Genomic DNA, 20,390 nt, shown 5'->3' with positions numbered 1-20,390 from the left:
CAAGAATCCTCTGCTTCTGGTCATCAAGTCAAATGAAGAGGTGCTACGAAGGAAGAGAACCAGGGGATCTATTTGTTATGCACCGGAGTATACTAGTGTTACAGGCAACCACAGTCTGTCCTGAATTTTTTATTATATTGATTTTATTCTGTATTTACAGAGCTCATTATGTAAGTTATTACTTTCCATCTTTGTAGCACAGTGTTTTTGTTATGTTGCCAGATGAGTATAAACAATAGCAGTACTTATTCCACCTAAATCTCTCTTAAAGAGTATTACAGGTAGTGTTGTTAGATGCTGGACATGAGGAACAAACAAGCAACCATCCTAGCCAGTATCTGCTAGTAGTTCTGGGATACTTTCTTTGTGGGGGGGAAAAAAAAAGGAAAAGAATGGTTTGAATTTTGAGCAGTGTTTTGTGCAAGGGAGGGGAAAGCAGTTTTGAATTGAGTAAGCTTTTCAGTGTGAATACGTGAAATTAGATGTGTACTCAAAAGCTTGCAGGCCACTAATAGGCTCTGCTGGTAGCCTCAGCTCAGCTCTAGAGCTGAAAGCCAGGAAGTCCTGAAAATCTTTGGGTTTTTTCTGTGTCTTAGTCTGGACTTCCCTCACACTAATTGATTTAGTCACTGTCTCCTGCATCAGTGAGTAACACACCATGCACTGTGTTTGCATGGTCTCAAACCTCCCAGATCTTCAGAGCACCATGGGGCCAACCTGGAGCCCAAGACACCGAGCTCTTTGCCTCAGGGCAATCCACACAGCAGAGTGGCCCTAGAGATGCAGCCCCTCGAAGCCTCTGCATTTCTTCTTAGCTAGCATCCAGGCTGAGTCTGGCCTGTAATGCAGAGCTCCTTTGTGGTGTCTGAGAAAATCAGGCAAGACGCCATTCGTGGAATAGGATACATTGATGATCCAGACTGAGAGGATTTATGAGGTGAGCAGGAGAGATGAGGAGTAGGAAAGATTGGGGAAAACAATGAAATCAGGTGAAGAAAGTCGCATCAAAATTGTAGCAAATACGAAGGCTTCAGTCTGTTGTTGGCTTTAGAAACCAAGTCTCCAGTCTGTGTTTGTTCCAGCTTTTTGTTGCGTATCCTGAGGCTGAGAGGAAAAGGAGACAGAGAGGAGGGGGAAGCTGCAGGAGTCTGCAGATGCACTTCCAACTCTTGGCAAAGGCACATATGAGCCACCCAGCCCCATTTTCCCCATTCCTCCCTCTGGATAACAGTCACTGCTTCGGCTTTATCTGCACTTGGTCATACTCTTAACAATGACTGTTTGTTCTTTTAACTTATAGCAAAAACTTTAAAATACGCTGCAGTATTTTACAGCAAATCCCGTCCTCCTCGCTCTGGAAACTGATGTTTAAACAAAAACAAGATAGGAAAAAAACCAAACCCATTTCATTCCAGTAACCAAAAAAGAGGAATCAGTGTTTCTTTCAAGTGTTCCCAGGGCTCTGACAGAGAAGAGACTAATTCATATGTCCAGGAGAAACCCAGGGTCTGTGGGGAAATGGTAACCAGGCTGCAGCTTCAGTGGAACGCCTTGTTTCCCAGAGACTCCCACCCTGGTGAATAGAAATGTTTGAGGTGCAAATGAACCTGAGGCATGCACAGCAAAGCTAGGGATGTTTTCCTTCTTCCAGCAAGTCAATAAGGTGCAGAATCCAAACCGAGCAAATTCTCACCCTGAAACCCAAGCAGGCAGCTTCCAACCTTACCCTGCCTGATTAACAAAGGTTGCTTCAGGTGTGCACAGAAAAGTCCTGATACATACAGACAGACAAAAAGCTCTAAGTCTGGAAGATGTGCAAATGAAATGGCTTTTAACGTGGGAGGCTGTCGTGTCATGAGCAGCCTTGATAATTCGATAATAGCCATCCCACCCCAGACATCCAACCTCAGAGGGTTCCCAGCTTTGAAAACAGTTCAGAAAGAAGCAATGGAGTAAGTGCATGAGGAACACAAATGGGAAGCTTTGGAAGGTAAATTTGGGAAGAGCAGACTATGCGTGGTCTGATTGTCCTGACCCTTTTTGCAGTTACCCAGGTCTACCATAAGGTCTAAATTCCACTTAAATTCCATACCCGATTTCTATAGACCTTAGCAAGCAGTGAAGCTAAAGAAGCGTGGAACAGAGGCAATGAATGGCTTAATTGAAATTAAAGCTGTACTTTTGAAAACTTATGCTCTTACAATGGAGTGAACGTGCTCAGAAAATACAGGGACTGGGGCATGAAACTGTTCTAGCTGTAGGTGACAGTATTTTGGTACTGAGGTTTCAACTGAATCCCACTGAAATGGAGCAGAGTTCAGCTGAAAGCAGCTGCATGTTTTATGCAACGTCTTTTAATGTCTTAACAATGGTTGTGAAACTGCTTGGTAATGACTTTTACTACTCAAGTTCACTTTAAAAAGAGCTTGGTGGAAATAAGTCAGTCAGAGGGCTATTCGTTTCTCTAGTAGTTGCAATACTTAAGTGGTCTCAGTATCAAGTGGGGGACATGTTACTGTTTGTTTTGACAATCTCCATCTATGCTGTCTTCAAATAACCTCTGTTGCTGAGACATCACATTCCTTGTTTTAAAAACCCACTCCAGAAACTGATAAAATTGCATTCCAAGTGGATCTGAGCTAGTAATGAGAACCGCATGGGACGTAATAATTGTTTGCTTATTCAAGTCCCAAATTACATTTCAGATCATTTATTGCTGTAGTTCTGAAGCGGACCATGCGAGCTCTTAGTTTTATTTTTAATTGCCAGCGCTGGAGGTGCTCAGATGAGCAGAGTCCCTTTGCAGTACACACAACAGAGCCTAGCAGGAGGAGCTGATCTCAGTTTGTTATCTGTGCGGTTGGTTCACAGCTCGGAGGGATTTCTAAGGCTGGACAACACAGCAATAATTTCAAGGCATCCATCCATTGCTTCGCCAGTAAATTATGTGGAATTATGTAATTGTTTTCTTAATCTCCAGTCCTGGGTTGTTTTCCAGTTGTGTGAGAGGTTATGTTCTTTTTAAGACACCAGATTCAATTGTGAACTGAATTCTCTAAGTATTTCATAAGTTGCCGTAAGAACAAAGATACATCAATCTGTATGTGACCAGTATCTAGATGAGACGTCTCCGTATGTAGGCATTCTGCAGTATATACTTTTCCTGATTATTACAGATTAATATCCAATAAATACCCCAAGTCATGTATGAAGAGCTTCATTTGTATATGGTTGGTGTCACAGATGCTTTTTACCTTTCACTTCTTAGTCTGAAGATTGGCTTAGATGATACCGAGAGTTATTTAAACTGAATATATTCATATATGCTTTTAGAGCAGGCAGCTGTACACAGTAATTCCATTTACTGACTGATAAATAGTGGATCATGCATTTATATTACATGTTTATGCCTTTGGGGAAAGATTTTATGAGAGTACAGTGGATATTTTTTCCCTCAAGGAAAGTGATCGATGTGGAAATGTCTCTTACTTGTGGTTCAGCCAAAATATCAGTCTGATCAGCAGCCTTTAATCAGACCGTGCAGGGAATTTCTCAGAAGTAGTTGTCCAAAAAATCCAGCATTTCAACAGGGATTAATGTTAATATTTCCATCTTGACACTTGGAGCATTCTGAATATTCATAGGTGTTAACTGGAGGGCACTGGAGATGTCATCTTGCTTTGTTCTTTAATTAAAAGCAAAAAAACCATTAAAACTGGTTTTAAGGATCCTCTGTCTTTCCTATAAGGCTTGAAAATTCTTCTTGGACTTTCTGGCATTAAAGAAACAGCATGATGAAAATTGAACAGACCAAGGGAAATCTCTTGCTTCCTTTGTAATTTAGACAGGATGGATCTTCTTGTTTTCCCCTCATCACACTCATCCTCTCCTATAAATGAATGCCCTTTCCTGTGCTCCACATCTAAGTTACTGTTTTCTGCCACTGCCATGTCTGAGCTGGGGGATGTAAAGCCCTCACTAAAGAGATGGGCCACATGTTCAATGCTGCCTGATGGCCTTTGAATATCTGGTGTGCTCAGAAAGTCGCTGGGACGGGTAGGCTGCTCTGAAAGGCCCTATCTGCTTCTGATATGTACATGAATGGATTTTAAATTCAGTGCATTTAAAAATAGTATTACCACAGCTTGTAAGCTCATAGAGCATTATGAGGAGTAGGCAAAAGGACCTTGGAATGGGACTGTGTATTTTTAGATGCTTTCATACCTTGACCGCTATTTTTTATTGTTATTTGTTTAAGGATCATTCAGAAAACCCTCTTGGTGCAGCAGTCACCCTGGCTCATGAGCTGGGCCACAATTTTGGGATGAACCACGATACGTTGGAGAGGGGCTGCAACTGCAAAGCATCCACTGACAAAGGGGGTTGCATCATGAATCCTTCTACAGGGTAAGTGTGAGGGTGTGTTGTTGCACTTCGAGTTGGAAACAGTTTGGTTTTGTGTCTCAGGTACTTCCAAAGGAAAAATGAAAAACTTCAAGACCTATCAAATCTCTTTGCAGTTATCCCCCTCAAGTTGAAACAATTATGTTTGTTATCAGTGCAAGACATGTGCCCTGTACTTGTCTATTTCCATGTTACCAGTGTGAGAGACTAAAATGATATAAGCAGCTGGTTAAGCTTTTCTTAAAAACCAAACTGCATTGCAAGTGATGAATCAGGATTTCAGCCTCTCTCTTCTTGCCAACAGATTATCGGAGTCATAATAGGAAATGAACGATGTCTCAAGGCCAAGACTGAGACGACTGTTGTAGGAAATAAAGCAGTGCAGGAAATATATTATTATTATTAGACTCTCTGTAAAGTCTTTGTGTTGCGCTGAGAAGGTTTTTGGTTTTTGCATGAACTTTGGTGTTTGACCCTTTGTTGATATGCAGTGATATGTATGAGCAGATATGTTGACAGTGAAGTCTGGTGTTTTGGTAGACATGAAAAGCACAGGCACTTTAACCAGGTATCTAAATTACAGCTTGCTCCTCTGCGTTTTAATATACTACTTGAAACTGAGCAGTATAACTAATGAGTTCTCCATCTCCACATTCAGACAAGAACCAATAACATTAAGCTGAAGTAACAAAGATGAGGTTTACCAAAGCTTTCTGCTGGACTGGATAGCCCACAGAAATGTCAGTCTGTGACTGGAAGCTGGTAAGAACCAGTCAGGCAAATATCTGTCAGCAGCATCTGGTAGGTACAGCTAGATTTGCCATGGGGTGAGTGGATGGTCTAGATTGATCTTCTGATGTGTCTTCCAGCTCCAGCACTCTCTGCGTGTGCTTAAACTTTATACATACATTGCTTAGAAAACCTCTTCTGTGATTTTTTGATCAGCTCAGCTTGCTTGGATACTGCGTGTTTCTGGGACAGGAGGAGAGCAATATGGGAGAGGGCAGGGAGTGTTGGGTAGGATTGCTCCCTGCTGGTCAGCCAAACAACAGCTTTGGCACTTCTTCAAAGGCAAGCTGTCACTCTCCTTCAAGGCAGAAAAAGGGATTCTGGCCAGAGGCCAAACACAGCAAGCTAAGAGGCAAACAATGAAAAGAGAGTTGTGTGCTTAGAGGAGAATGAGAATGGTTTGGGAGAGAAAAATAGCTTGCCTCTCCTGAAACAATAGGTAGTAAATATCCCCACGGAATTGCATTCTGCAGCAAGTCAGGGCTATTAAACACACTGTGAAAACAAACTGAAGGTGGCTCTGAAATGAGGTGATGTGATGGTGGGCTCTAAGCTCCAGAAAGAGGCATGCAAGACTTTGTCATCTCAGCTGAGCATCCAGCTGCTCTGCTTTTGGGAATAAATACTGGATGCAATCAGGACAGAAGTTTCTAGATGCTTTCTGAATTCAGCTTGTGGACATAACTCTAACATGGGGTTATCTAGCTTTTCTGTGGTACTGCTTTTAGCACCACAGAATCATAGAATGGCCTGGGTTGAAAAGGACCACAATGCTCATCCAGTTTCAACCCCCCTGCTATGTGCAGGGTCGCCAACCACCAGGCCAAGCCACCCAGGGCCACATCCAGCCTGGCCTTGAATGCCTGCAGGGATGGAGCATCCACGGCCTCCTTGGGCAACCTGTTCTCACTGCAGCCCAGTGGGTTTATCAGAAGAACCATGAGGGGCACCAAAGCTTTGTGGCCCTCTCTGGATTTTCACCACACTTTTCCTTGGGCATAAGTTGCAGAAGAGTTGTGACATTCAGAGAAAAGAGTAGACTGGTGTGTTTGCAGTGATTATTGAATTATAAATGGATATTTTAACATTGGGTTTGTAGCCTTAGGCTTTACCTTCATGCTGCGCTGTCGATATGTAATAAGTATTCCAGGAGAATACTTTATGCCTTAAGCCAAACTGCATTTTACCAATTTAAAATTAACGCTTTCAGTGTTTACCCAGCATCTGACCAGCAGTAGTATTCCTCTGAGCTCCATTATTCAAGGAACATCGAACACTTCTCAACTCTTCAAGCGTCGGTTAAGAGAAGGTCAAATTAATATTCAGGCATTTTTGTCAGTGGTACAGCTGGTGTGATTGAGTGCACCTCCAGCAAGTTTGCAGAGGACAGTAAAGCCTCTGCAGTAAGGCAGTAAGCAGGGTTTGGTGCATGCAACACACGGATGGGATGCCATCCAGGGGGAACCTGTGAGGACAAACCTCTTGAAGCTCAACAAGGCCGAGTTGCAAGGGCCCGCACTTTGGTCAGGGCACTCTCAAGCACAAACAGAAAATGGAATGAGAGTGGCCCTGAGGATGACTCAGGGTTTTGGTTGATGAGAGCTCAGCGTGAACCAGCACTTTTAGCCCAGAAATCCATTTGTATCCTGCGCTGTATCAAAAGAGAGGGGTGGCAGCAGGGCAAGGAAAGTGATTATCCTCCTCTGTTTTCCCCTTGTGAGAACCCAGATGGAGAACTGGAGTCAGGGGCCCCCAGTGTAAGAGGATATGAACCTATAGGGGTGAGTCCAGGGAAAGCTTTGAAGATGATCAGAGTGCGGGAACACTTCTTCTCTGAAGAAGGGTCAAGGGAACTCATGTTCAGCCTGGAGATGAGAAGGCTTTGGGTATGCCTCACTGAAGCCTTCCAGAGCCTGTAAAAGGACACTGAAAAAGGTGGAGAGGGACTTTATTCAAGGGTGGGTAGTAACCGGACAAGAGGTAATGGCTTTATAATAAGATAGATTCAAATTTGGTATAATGAAGAAAATCTTCATGATGAGGGTGTAGAGGCAACAGAACAGGTTGCCCAGTGGTGCTGTGGAGGGCCCCATCCCTGGAAATATTTAAAGCCAGGTTTGAGCAACCTAATCTAGGGGGTCTGCCCTGTACACCTGAGGGAGGTGGTTGAATCGCCATCCCTGGATGTGTTTAAGAGCCGTTTGGATGTGGTACTCAGGGATATGATTTAGCAGAGGGTTGTTGTTGTGGTGTTGTTTCGTGGTTGTTTTTTAAGAGATCGGCTACTGGTTGGGCTGCGGTTGGACTTGATGATCTTCAAGGTCTTTTCCAACCTGGGTAATTCTATGATTCTATGATTGGAACTAGGTGGTTTTTAAGGTCCCTTCTGCCCCTGCCAAACCATTCTGATTTTCTGTGAATCTATGATATTCCCCACCTGAAAAACATCAAAACACAGAACATGTCAAGGAAGTAAAATACATTTGAAGAGAAGTTTGTTCCCTTGGTGTACACTGGCACTCGCGCTGTGCCCTTCCAATTTCTATTGGTTTAAGCTAAATTTAATAAGTAAAAGAAAAGAGGGGGGAAAAAAAATCCTTGGGCTGAAGTAAAAAGTATGAGCCGCTGAGAAGCCCTTATCTAATCTCTAAAAAGGGTAGGAAATATCTGGGCTATAACAAAAATGCCTCTGCAGACTTGACTTTAGAGTCGGTGGTGTGGTTCTGCAGCAAAAGGGAATGTTTGAAGACTTTTTACTTAAAAGCAGTTTCATTAATTATTGCCATCTTCTTTCAGTTCTTACGTTTCAGTCTTTGAAGAGGTTAGCATTAAAAAGTCATCTTGGAAATTACTTCTTGGTTGAAAAAAAATCTCCAGGGATCAGTGTGGAATTTAAACCCTGTTGGATCTATCCTTTAATGAGCTTCTTAAAGCTTTCACTCCTAAAGATACCAGCAAGACTTGTACCTCTGTTGTGTGAGCAACAAATGCCTTAAGGACACAATACGAAAGCAGGATATGTTTTGTGTGGCGTTGAATTAAGTGTATGAAACCAAGCCAGAATTTGTGGCACTCCAGATCTTTTGGAGACTCAAATATCTCCTATTTAAACCACAAAAATCCCATTGTAGAATCGTGTGGGTTTTTGCTGCAAAAATAGCATCAGTGAGGAAACGTTTAATATTATCGCATTGCTCCCTTTTTATGCGTGTGTTTTAATGATATTCTTTCATTTCTCTTAGTTGTTTTGGCTGTAAACTGTTTCAAGTGAAAAGAAGGTGATGAGTCTTAAAGAGATTTGCAATCTTTGTATTGCGATTGAGGGATCTGAAAACAAAGGGACTGTGCTGAGTCAGCAAGGCCATCTCACCACTCTGCTTGTTTTCCAAGCATCTCCCTAAATTTTCCACTCTTAGGAATGCAGATATTCTTCCTGACAGCTACATAAAACCAGGAGAGTTATAGTGAAATCCAAAGCATTACTCCAGATTTATATCACTGCAACTAAACAGAATTTATCACGAACTGCGGAGCGAAATTATGCCAACTAACTGGGATAAGTTCTTTAATAATTCTGAAAACATACTCTTTATGTGCTGCCTCATCAAAATGACACACAGTTCTCTCCCTAGTGGTTGAAACCAGGTGGGTTTTGCCATACAGTTGAAACCTTTAGCCTAGCCTTTAGGGGACCCAAACGTTCTTAGCTATCCATCTTCCCTCCAATAAACGTAGTGGTTTATGCTTCACCTCACCCATGTCTGGATCCTTGCCGAGACCATGCTCTTCTAATTTATATGGTGGACTTACACAGCCGACTGCTCTTCAGGGCAAACGAGCGTATTGTAAATGCGATCTTCATTACTGTTAACAGAAAGTATTCCTTGATGCTTCTCCTTGTTTCTCCTGTAGCTTAGGTGTTAACGAGAGCCCAGGAATCCACAAAGGATAACTAAGCACATTCAGATGCTGATCCTACTGTAGTTTCCAACCCTTTCCAGAGCCCCATGATAAGGAAAACTGCTTTTTCCTTGTCATCTCCCAGAAATGTGTTGCTTTTATTGGGATCAGGAAAATTCTTGTTGCTGTTTCATCTCAACCAAAGGTAATTGAAATGCCAGGCAGGCTTCTAGGGTAGAGCAGTTTGTTTCATCTCTTTTTTAGCTTCCCCGTACAGTAGTAGGTTTTCACCATGCAGATAGGAAAGGGGATGACTGGAGAAGGTCTGCTCTGCTCTCCTCCAGCCCCCTTTGCATCTCACTGTGGGAATGTTGTGCCTTTGAACACAAGGATCAAGGAACAGCACTGTGTGTCCAGCCTCCCAGGTCCTACTGCACTCCAATCATAGCCTGGCAGCAGGTCTTATAAGTCTACTCTGACTCTTTATTTTTACCTTGGCTCTGTGCTGCTTCTCTTGAGTGGCCGTGATGAAGAGATGAAGTGCAAAATAACTGAAAATAGCAGAACATGAGGAAAATGAAAATATTGTATTGTTGGAACAGTTTTTTTTTCAAGACGTGGATTCAAGTTTGTGTCCTTCAGGAATTGCAAAACCTGATGTGTTGAGAGAGGGCTTGGCCATGACTGTTTGCCTGACAGACTTTTAAGTATAAGAATATCTCTTCATCGACATTTGTCTCAATCTAAGCTCCTCTGCGTCCCTGCTTTTCCTCTGTACTAATAATTGCCTTGTCCAGACGTGTGCTGGTTTGCATCCCAGTGATGACATGTATGTAGCGATAGGGATGGGGAGACGCTTGGTGCCACGCAGGAAGGTCTGCACCAGTAACATAAACAAGGAAGCAGCTCCTCTGTGATAACTCCTCTGCACAGCATCTTCACTCTGTCATGTTCCTTTTAGTGTGATGTTGCTTTAGAGAAATCAAAGAATGAGATGAATCCCTCTATGCCTGGCTTTTTTTTTCCAGTTCTTATCTTGGATCTTGTGTTACCATTTCCATTTTCGCAGCTAGAATTTAAAGGCAGTCTATCTTTCTGATTTGGTCAGGTTTTAAATTCAATTTGCTCGGATAAATACGACTGTATTTGTTACAGGGAAGTGGAGCTCAGACTGTGGCCGTGCTGGTGGAAATGCCCATGTTTTGCCTTTGCTGCAGGATGCCTTGGGGCTCTACTGCAGCCAGGGACCAAGGTTTTATGTTGTGATCATAAGGGAGGGAGGAAGAGAAATGTAATTTCAATCAATTCTTTAACCTCTCAGATATCGGTCATAATTTTAGAGGATTTTTGTGGAACTGTGGCTTTCAGTTGAAAAGAAAAACTAATGTTGAGTAATTGCTTTTCAGTGTGCAATTTCACGTTAATTATTGAGCTTTGGGGGAGGAGGACAGTCAAGAGCACACAGTAGTTGAACTGGGGAGGTAGAAAAACAGTGGTTTGTTTACTGTAGTAATTTGGAGAAGACTTTCTTTTAACAAATCCACAATGCACGCACTGTTACACCAGTATGTTTTTAGGTAAAATTTATACCTTTATGGTCAGAAGTTATATAAAAACCAGCAGGAAGGTACAGATTTGTGAATGGGATTGAGGGCAAAACATGATTTATTAAAAATGGTCTGAGTGACGTTCCTAAATTAAGCTAATTGAAGTACTGTCTGAGGAGAGATGGAGAAAAGTTAAAGATAAGAAGGACCATCAGGAGAGTTTCTTTAAGATACTACTGAAAAAGAGCATCAGTACGTACAATATTTTAGTCCCCCCTGGGAACAATTAGATACTCTGCACTGAACACTGAGTATATTAGCTATAATCAAGCCTAAATGAAATATTTAAGTGCAAATGTAGGGTTCTTTCCTTAGTATTAGTATCATGTCTACTGCTTCATGATTGACTAAAAGGTGATGCCAAGCAAGACCCTAAGTAGCACAGATGATGCCATAAATTAAAATGTTCTCACTTGCCCCTAGTGATAAGTTGGTCCTTGGGTTCTTTGTACAAGTGCTCTAATAAGCACCCAAGCATTAGGTTAGGAAGCATTTATTCTTTGATGAATGCTTTAAGCCATTTCCCAGCTGTTTTGAAACTGTAGCTCTGTAGGGTCTGGGAGATGCAGCTGTCCTTGAAAGGCAGCTTTCCTGCAAGTGAGGAACTAACAGTAACATTTGATGCTTTATTTTCATATATATATATTTTCATGCATAAACTTTTGATGCAGATTTTTATGTGTTTAGATCTCCAAGGATTTTCCAGTGTTTCCCATCTGTGTAAGGGCAGAGTTTTCTGTGTGTAACTGGATCTTGAGGAGTTCCAGCCATTGCTTTGCATCTTCTTCCCCAAGCTATCAGGGTCTGAAGTTGCTCTGGAAGTGCTCTCCAGTGCTACTAAGGTGTCAAAGCTTGGGCTGATGGGGCTGGGTGTTAAAGTAAATCTGTTAAAGTAAATCTTAGGTCATGGTGTGTGGATTATGGAATTTGCATACGGGTTCTCTATACATAAACCATAGATACTTCTGATTGTCAAATTATACCTACAGCAAACACGGTGAGGTAGTGGTTTGGGCAATATGGCCCATGGATCTAAGCAACCAACCCATCTTATTGCTGTGTGATGGTTTATTTCCATCTCTAGTCAATTGGACTACAGCTTTGTGGGGCTGTGTGGTTATCCTGGTCATGGAAACCATTCAAGTTAAATGTAGGCCTTGTCAGGGCAGAAGTAATGATGACTATTACGTAGTGATCTGTTTGGTAGCTGAGGCACACAGTTATCCTGGTGTAGCTGGGATAGCTGTGAACAGCAGGATTGGGGCAGGATCAGGACATGCTCAGCAGCTTCTTCATCTCCCTTCATCACCAAGGGACAAGCACCCTATCTCTAAAGCATGTTGTTATGCAGTTCCTGTCCTTTGATGATGCTGAAGGTCTATTCTTCCCTCATGTATCACCCATTACCATTAATGAGACTTAGGACTGCACATCAAAAGAAGGCTAGCGACAGTAATGATGGTTTTATAATGCATAAATGTATATTTGCATGATAGATGAGTGGTTGGTGTCTCTTGGAGAGCCATTCTGCCCAGAACACATTCCACTCTCAAAGGCTTTTGTGGGGAATTTGTGTTTTGTCATCTGCTTTTCTTTGTTGTTCTGTATGAGCATACAGCAAAATGTATTTAACTACATTACAAGCATAAATACATAAAACAAGAAGTTAAAGTTTACTAAGGACAAGATAAGGACTAACCATATGCATAGCCTACTACATTCGGTATTAGTTTCAATTGCAGGAAAAAGCAGGATGATGGTTCTCTTGATTTTCACTGCTGAAATGCAGTTTGTGCTGTATACAGAGCTGTACATGAAAATGTACACTCGTTGGAGATCCATAGTAGCTTGAGGAGCCAGCCAGGCATGCCATGAACTCAGCATCTTGGCTTTGGTGCCAAACACAACTTGAAGCAAAAAGCATCGATTCCAACACGTCTGTTGGAGTCAATGTACACACACAGTTGAAGTGCTAAAAAACAAAATGAGAAGGCAGACGGTCCTGTGATGAATGGGATGGAGACCAGAAATACAGTGTGGGAAAGGACTTTTTAATTTACTGACTGATGCTCTTTTGTCCTTGCTCGGCATCTCACAGCACCTTGTTAAACATTAGCTAATCAAGCCATCATTAGTTGCACGGTGTTTCCTGACCCCTCTCAGTTTGTTTGCAGTTGTGCAGACCTTACTTTGCATTTTTCAGTCTGGCAGCTTAGAGACTTCAATCTGTGGAGTCAGCAGAACTATCTGCAATTACCTCTGTTGCGAGCTGAAGAAAATGAAATTATCTTTAAGATATAAACAGTTTCTAATTAAACTCTGAAGCTGCTTATGTTTCCAAACTGGTCTGAGCTCAGCCCGAGTAATTTGGCAGATTGCATTCTGGTCCTTCCTTTAGTAGGAAACAGCCACAAGATTGCAAACTAGATTTATGACAGTCCTTTCCTTAACTTTAAGTAGCCTCATGTCTGCAGCCCATTTGGCATCCCTTTTTGGTTAATAATTTCCATACATTACACATATATTTAATTGTTTTAGTAAATAAGATCTGTAGCATGGGTTAAAATTCTTTTCCTGTTTCTTAGTCCTCTGCAGGAGAGGATCACTGTTAGCAATTAGCACACAGAGCTACAGGGCAGCTCCTTTATAGAAGGAAAACAGAATAGATTTTGCTTTTTAGTTTAGCTTCGTCTCTCCCATCTCAGGAGATGTGCTGTTAGAAATGAAAATATTTTTCTTCTTTGGTGTGTTCTAGAGGAGGGCTCATACAGATTTACAGCATGCGTTTTCTGTAAGTGAAGCTGACAAGGAGAGAGGTTACTTCTCAAATGAAAACACATTTTACTTCTGGACTGATTATTTATAGCAGATACTTAAGGACAAGTCATGTTGTCTACCCTGAGATGTATCCAGGATGGGCATGGCTTTACTGGCGTGGATGCTGGCATGAGAGAGTTCAGCCGCATTTTGTCTTGTCAGTGTAATATCCATACGAAATATAGCTCTGTAAGGGACATTTGTCTTCTGTACTGCTTCTGTTGCCATGACCCCTAAAAAGAAATCATGTAAGGACATTTTACTTTATCTTGGCTTTCTCTTTCAAGAAAAAAACAACAACAAAATACCACATATCAGACTGCAAGGATAAACCAGTGGTGCAGTGCCTGGAGAATTAAGTGTGCAATGTCCAGCTGTAATTGGTGTTAATGAATTCCAAATTCCCAGGGTATAAATGGAAACATACCTTAAAGGGCATGTTCTTAAGGTCACATTAATGTTTTTTGGGTTCGTTTCTTTTTTTGAACATGTGTTGTATGCCCTGAAGCGCTGTAAGGAATTGATGTTGATTTGGAAGTCTGAATCACTGTAATTAAATGATGCCTACAGCTGCATTTGCCACAGTTGTCATGGGAATCACAGAGTCTTTTTTGTCTGGGATAGATGTGCAAAAGGTTTAGCAGTCAGAGAATGAAGATGTCTGCTTTACCCCAACAATGACTCTTCAGAACTGAGTGCTGCAGTCACAGTGGTGGGATGGAGATAAGCAACCACCAAGTTTAATGGGGAGTCACTGAAAATAGAGATGTGAAATAACTCGGGCTCCTAAGGAGCCTTTCAGGCTTATTCTAAAGTAGCGTGGAATTTGTGTTTGTCTTCATCACTGACGTTCTCCTGGCAGCCAGTTTGCTTTAGATGTGAAATCCAGGCTCCATCAAATTTGACAGGAAAGCTTCTATAGACTTCAGCATGCTCTGGATTTCATCAGGATCCTAAGGCACAAATCACAAGAAGATCTATTCTTTTCTGTTGGTTTGATATAATGATTACATGCAATGCTTATAATACTTAGCTTATTTTCACTTCTATTTGCCTCATGTTGATATAGGTGAGGTGGGAAAAAGCTGCTTTCTCCTCAGCACTTGCATTGCAGAATGCACACTAGAAGGTGGAAATGCTGGGAGATTGCAGCCTGATTCCTAACTTCACTTATCTTTCCTCTGGATCTTCTACAAGAGATAAAATTGAGGTGAGGTGCTTGCAAGTCAGATACTCCTGTCTTGGAGTCCTGATTTATTAAGAGACTGGGTAGTACAGCCATTAGGTGAAATCAATGCCAGTCTGTCCCCCAGGTAGATATTCGTTCTGGTGTTTTGCAGAGCTCAGCCATTTTTCTCTAGGACCTTCGTCTTTCCAGCTGGAATTTCTGTAAGATTCTTTCTGTTAATGCTTCTGCTGCTGCCTTTCCCAGTGAGCTGCTTCCTTGTGAGTTTTGTTCAGAGATGCTACCCAAATCTCTTCTTGGCCTGGCTTCCTCCTCCCAAGGGTTTTGTGCTTCCCTGAGTCCTCTTCCCTTAACCTGTCATTCGAATCTAAACCTGATGTGCAAGCTTATCCTAATCCAAGCCCATCTGTTGAAGCCAAGTTGGTACTGAAGTATGTCAGGTCTTTATATCATGGAATCATTGAATTTGGAAGAGACATTAAGTCTTGTTTAGACATCAAGTCTAAACTGTTGGCCTACCCCACCATGCCCCCTAAGCCATGTCAATAAGGGATACAACTCCATGGTGCTTGAAAACCTCCTTGGGTGGTCAGACTGTCCCAGCAGCACCTGGGAGGATAACTGCTTCTTTTCTACTGAGCGTGATCCATCGTGAGCCATGTTTAGGTACACAGTGACAGAACAGGAGCTTACAAAGGTGAAATGGGTAAATGTGCATAAAATAAGTATTGTGGGTTGATTTTCCTCTATTAGCACTTTGGTTTGCTGCTTCCCTTGCTTTGGTTTGGCTTGCTTTTTGAAAGATGATTTTGTTCTGCTCCTTCACCTGAACATACGCGCTATGAAGTGATCCTCTCAAACCCCTGTTCCCAATGTCAGATTTAAATATATATATATATTATATATATTGTCAGCTATTCCTGACCTGTTTAAAAAACAATTCCAAGGTTTTTCAAAGGCCAAAAGTCAGAATAGAGCTGCCTACAACAAAAGCTGATTATAAATCACATTGGGAATATATGAAATGTCACCGGGACACAGGGCTGTCCTTAGCATTTCAAGCAGGGTCAAGCAGTGCCTTTTATGCAGCCAGAAATGGGTGGGAAGGTGACCTTCAGCAAGGTATTTTGAGCAGTGAGATGGACCGCTTATCTTTATTTGCTTATCACATGCTGCATTTTCTGTGGCAAACACTAACGCAGGGTGGTGGAGCTTCTTACCTCCAGTTTTCTGCAGGGCTGACAGAGGTTGGAGGCACGTGGTGCCTGCTGCCCTGCTTTCCTTTAGCCTGGGACCAGACCTGACCTGGCCTTTTTATCCCTCCCTGTGTTATTTGTTGCATTGGATTAACCTCAAATTGTAAGCAGTAGATTATGAAACCTGAACTCTCAGCAAATCCAGCAAGTTTTTATTAATGATGCAGCGGTCTAAAAGGAAACAGAGCAAAAGATGAGCCAGAGGCAAATTCAGACTGATTATAGCTACTTTCCTTGGCTGTCTGGTTTCCAACAGGAAGAACAGTTGTCTGAGTTCAATTCCCATAGAGCTTTAGCAATGCAGATAACTCCGGCGTATCGTCAGAGTACTGTCAAGATTGATAAATCGGTTTGGTATTGCTTCACCCCAGAACAGAAATGAAAGTCACAACAGGCCTCTCAACGAGGAAAAAAATGCTTCTCTGTCTGTACATTCATCAAAGTAAAAGTAACTGCTAATAATGTTTTATTTGGCAGTTTTGTGGCTGCAGAAATATCAGGCCATGACAGTGTATACTGTATAAAACCATTAAGTTTTGTTCCTTTGCAGAAAGTGGGTTTTTTTTCTGGACCATTCAGCCATTTGTTTCATCACTGCCTTCTGCCCTGAAGTCCCACACTCAGTACTATAAATCTGCCTTTCCAAGTATTTCAGGGAGTTAAATTTTCACCTTCAGTTTAATGGGAGAGGTCAAATCTCAGCTGGGGCTGACGGTCCTGTCTGGGCATCTGAAGTAATATTGCTTGAATGAAGTCTGGAAATCTGCATTATTCCCAAGGCTAAATGACAATGAGCCGAAAGCATTTGTGAGTCAAGTTTAAACATTTATTTGGAAAGACTTTATTTCAATAACCAAGGCAATTTCATTGCAGCACAACAGGCAATTGCCACTACATATCAATTAATGTAATCGCTGGTGTGACGTTCATGGTTATTTATTGGAAGTGTAAAAACTACCGTAGAGTGAACATGACAGAAGCTGTGGGAGAGATCCAGGCTTGCTTTTAAATCACTGACCATGAACTCAGACAGCAAGAGCTTTGATGTCATGTATAGCTACATGGCCCAATTCTTTGCTCTACTTTATTGATGCTTTAGGGATTAAAACTATAAAAGAGGAGCTATATAGTGAAAAATAGGCTAGAAAAAAAGAAGCATGAGTTGCCAGACATCTAATTTCTTTTGAAGCAAACTTCCTACTTCAATACTTTATGTAGATTAAAATAAAATTGCTTTTTGCAGAATTCCTTTTTTCGGGGAGGGAATCTGCAGCTACCGTTAGGATCTCGTTTGGCTTCAATGCGCTCGTGAGATCTACTTTAAAACTATGTGTCTTTCTCCCTCAAAAGTACTTACAGACAAAGCCACTATTTAAATAATAGATTAACACGACCTCCATTCTGTGGCAGTTGCCTGATTTTAAACAATTGCAGCTGAAACGTGAGGGGTATGAAATAGTGGGAAATGACGGAACTTTATACACTAAGAGATCTATAGCATTTGAAAACCTATTTCAATATCAAAGGAAACAGGACTTATCTCTTGCTCAATACCCTGTTCAGTGAGGTTCTCTATGATTACTAATTCATTAACGTAAGACACGGCATAGAACAGCTGAAGCGTCTAAAATGTCATCTAATAGCAAATTCCATTTTGTTCTACTAGGCTCACATCTCTTAGGAGACCTGAAAAGTTGTTTTCAAGAGATGGAGAGCAATAATTGTGCCTAGAAGGTTACAACCAAAGAGGACGCCTTTGTGTGGGAAACAATTATGTCAATTAGATCAGGAGGTGGAGGAGGCTGGCAAATTGTCATGGCTCCTTGAGATCAACACCTCATTGGGTCTGAAACCACTACTTTCTCTTTAGTTTCTGCCTTCCAAGAGCGTAACTTTTGTTTCACGTTCTCTGCTGCTGACAGTGTGTCAGTACAAAAAATCGCTTGTACACGAATTAACAAAAGCAAAAGTATCTCTATATTTTAAGTTCAGAAAGTTGGGTAAGGGTTCATAGGTAAAACTGGGCTTTGCAATAGGAAACTGACACATTGGTTCTGAACTCACTCTGTGGAGCCCAGAGGTTTGTATTCAGTAGGAAGGTGAAAGCCTCCCCCTGCTTAACTGAACATTGCTGTTGGTGTGGGCCCTTGCTTAAGAGAAGAAACAGGGTCATTGCAGCTGTGTATCTCAAGGAGTCCTGGGGGCTGATGGGAGACACAGAGGTATTCAGTTAAGACATGGAGCTATCATGAAGAGTGTTGGAAATTCAGGTGCTTGACTAGTGAAATTTCTGACTCGGGGCTGGAGCTGAGCCCTGCTCTTGTCTTTGAGCACCTTCATGCTTACAAAAGCATTGCTGATGCCTGAGCTGTTCCCAGCAGAGCCTCTCAGACATGATTTTTCTAGCATTCTGGACAAATCCAGGTCCCATTTTTCTGCACCTTTGGATATTAGTGAGTCAATAGTGATTTCAAGAGGCATGTGCAGGAAAATCAGAATGCCCTTTTAAAATTAATATAATCTCCAATTATCGTATTACCTCAGGGAAGAAGGGCCCAGTGGTACTTAATAGAGCTCTTTGGGGCTGTTGTGCATTTTAATTGAGTGAATAATTGTAAAACACTTCAGGGCCTTAGGTAAAAGGCTCTGTATAAACATTGCTATAATGCTGAATAATCAGATTGTGCTATGAACTGGAATGAATGAGCCCTATAAATAGATGTATAATGTATGCATTTGTATAATGTATGTGTGTGTATATATACACATACCACCATTTTGGAGAGAAGTTACTTTATAAATGCCCTACTGTTCTTGAATCAGAAAATCATCTGAGATTGGATAGGATAACAATATTCATAGCAATCATTGCGTTCATTTCCAAGACATAGTGAGCCCACAGCTGTGCAATACACAGAGAATTGCCAGAAGTATTGATGGAGATGCTGCTCCAGTGGTTCTTGAGAAGCAGCACAATGTGGCCCAAAGGGAGTCTTTTGTTTGATGGTAGAGGAACATGGAGGATGCAGACCCAGGGTGTGAAATGTTCAGGCACCAGTAGGTGTAGAAGGACATCTAGAAGTTCAGGAGAGCAAAGGGGGTCCCACTTCTGATGGCTTTCCCGAGGTTTTTCTGCAGTCCTGTAGTGGGGTTTTTTGGTTGGAGCAGGAATCTCCTGCAGCCTGAGTCAGTGCCACTCCTGTTGTGTTCAAGCTAGAGATAGGAATGACACTGACAGCGATAGCAAACACTGCTCCTCAGCAGGACCTGTGCCAGGCCCATAGCTGACCTACTGTGCTACCATGCATCAATCAGCAGCCACTGTCTTCCTCCTGAATGCTGTGGCTGTCTTATCTCTGAAAACTGTAATTTTCTGGGGCAGTGATTCTGTCTTTTTCTGTGCTTGTGCTCTCTTGTTCTTTAGTCCATTAGGAGGGGGAATGCCTCTGAAAAGGAGATGATGGAGATGAACTTTTAGTGTTCATGCAAAAAAAGAAACTGTGCTGGGCAATGCAGTGCTAATACAAAGAATCCTCTTTTCTTAAAAGGGACTTGACACTTCCCGTGATGATGCTGCTTCACTTAGTTAATGAAAGGAGCCATCTAATACAGGCTAAATGCAAAAGTAGATAGAGGAAGCTGGCATTTGAATGGCTTGAGTGCTCAAAATATAAATGAGTGGGACAAGACCAGACTCTGTTTATAAAGGAATCAATTACCAGCCATCATTTTACCTCTGTGAATCTCTCATTTGCAGGAGCAGTCAGAGCTGTTTTTGCTGGGAACTAGGACAGACATTGCTTGATATGACACGCATCTTTGAAGCACTGAGGAGACACTGAGGAATACTGCAGGTTCAATAGGGGTAGAAAGACTCTACAGTGATTTTTTTTTTCTTACTGTATTCAAGATGTCAGAGTAGGAATAGGTTGGACTAAATTGCTCTTTAATTTCTATTCAGAGCAGTAATACGGGTATGTAAAAGGAAGTGTTGTGAGTGAGTGATAATGGCCAGTCTTTCCAGATGAGGTCTGAAGCTTATTCAGAAGATTGCATGGGCACTTTTTAGAGGATGAATGACCTTCACATGATTATTCATCGTTTTTCATAAGCTCTAGATTAACGCTACCAACATCTGATAACCCTTCCCATCTGCCAGAATTTGCAGGCTTCTGATGAACCAGCTTAAAAAAAGAAGCATAGTTGTGTGTCATATCATGGTATTAAATACCAATTATGTTTCCGGTGAAATACCAACTGGCTTCAGTTGATGTGGTATCTTGTCTTGCACTGTATTTACCCTTTACTGACCCTCTGTTTCCACTTGTTGGGCTCCTCTCTGTTTTTTACCTTGTTTTATTTTGAGCTTACTCAGTAAAGAAAAGATATTCAGAAAATTTCATCAAATAACATGTGCTGCACTGATGTCAG

At 41.8% G+C, this 20,390-nt stretch overlaps 1 protein-coding gene across 2 annotated transcripts in view; it reads left to right on the top strand.

Annotated features, from left to right (window-relative positions):
• Positions 1-20,390, top strand: part of ADAM12 (ADAM metallopeptidase domain 12) — a 154,059-nt gene that overhangs the window by 103,706 nt on the left and 29,963 nt on the right. For both annotated transcript variants that reach the window (XM_072340304.1, XM_072340305.1), the window contains one exon: positions 4,259-4,407. In XM_072340304.1, the coding sequence (XP_072196405.1) occupies positions 4,259-4,407 (149 nt within the window). The remainder of the gene's footprint in view (positions 1-4,258; positions 4,408-20,390) is intronic.

This window comes from Excalfactoria chinensis, chromosome 6 (assembly GCF_039878825.1).
Source record: "Excalfactoria chinensis isolate bCotChi1 chromosome 6, bCotChi1.hap2, whole genome shotgun sequence".
Classification (NCBI taxonomy): domain Eukaryota; kingdom Metazoa; phylum Chordata; class Aves; order Galliformes; family Phasianidae; genus Excalfactoria; species Excalfactoria chinensis.
This window is presented reverse-complemented; position numbering and strand designations above follow the sequence as displayed.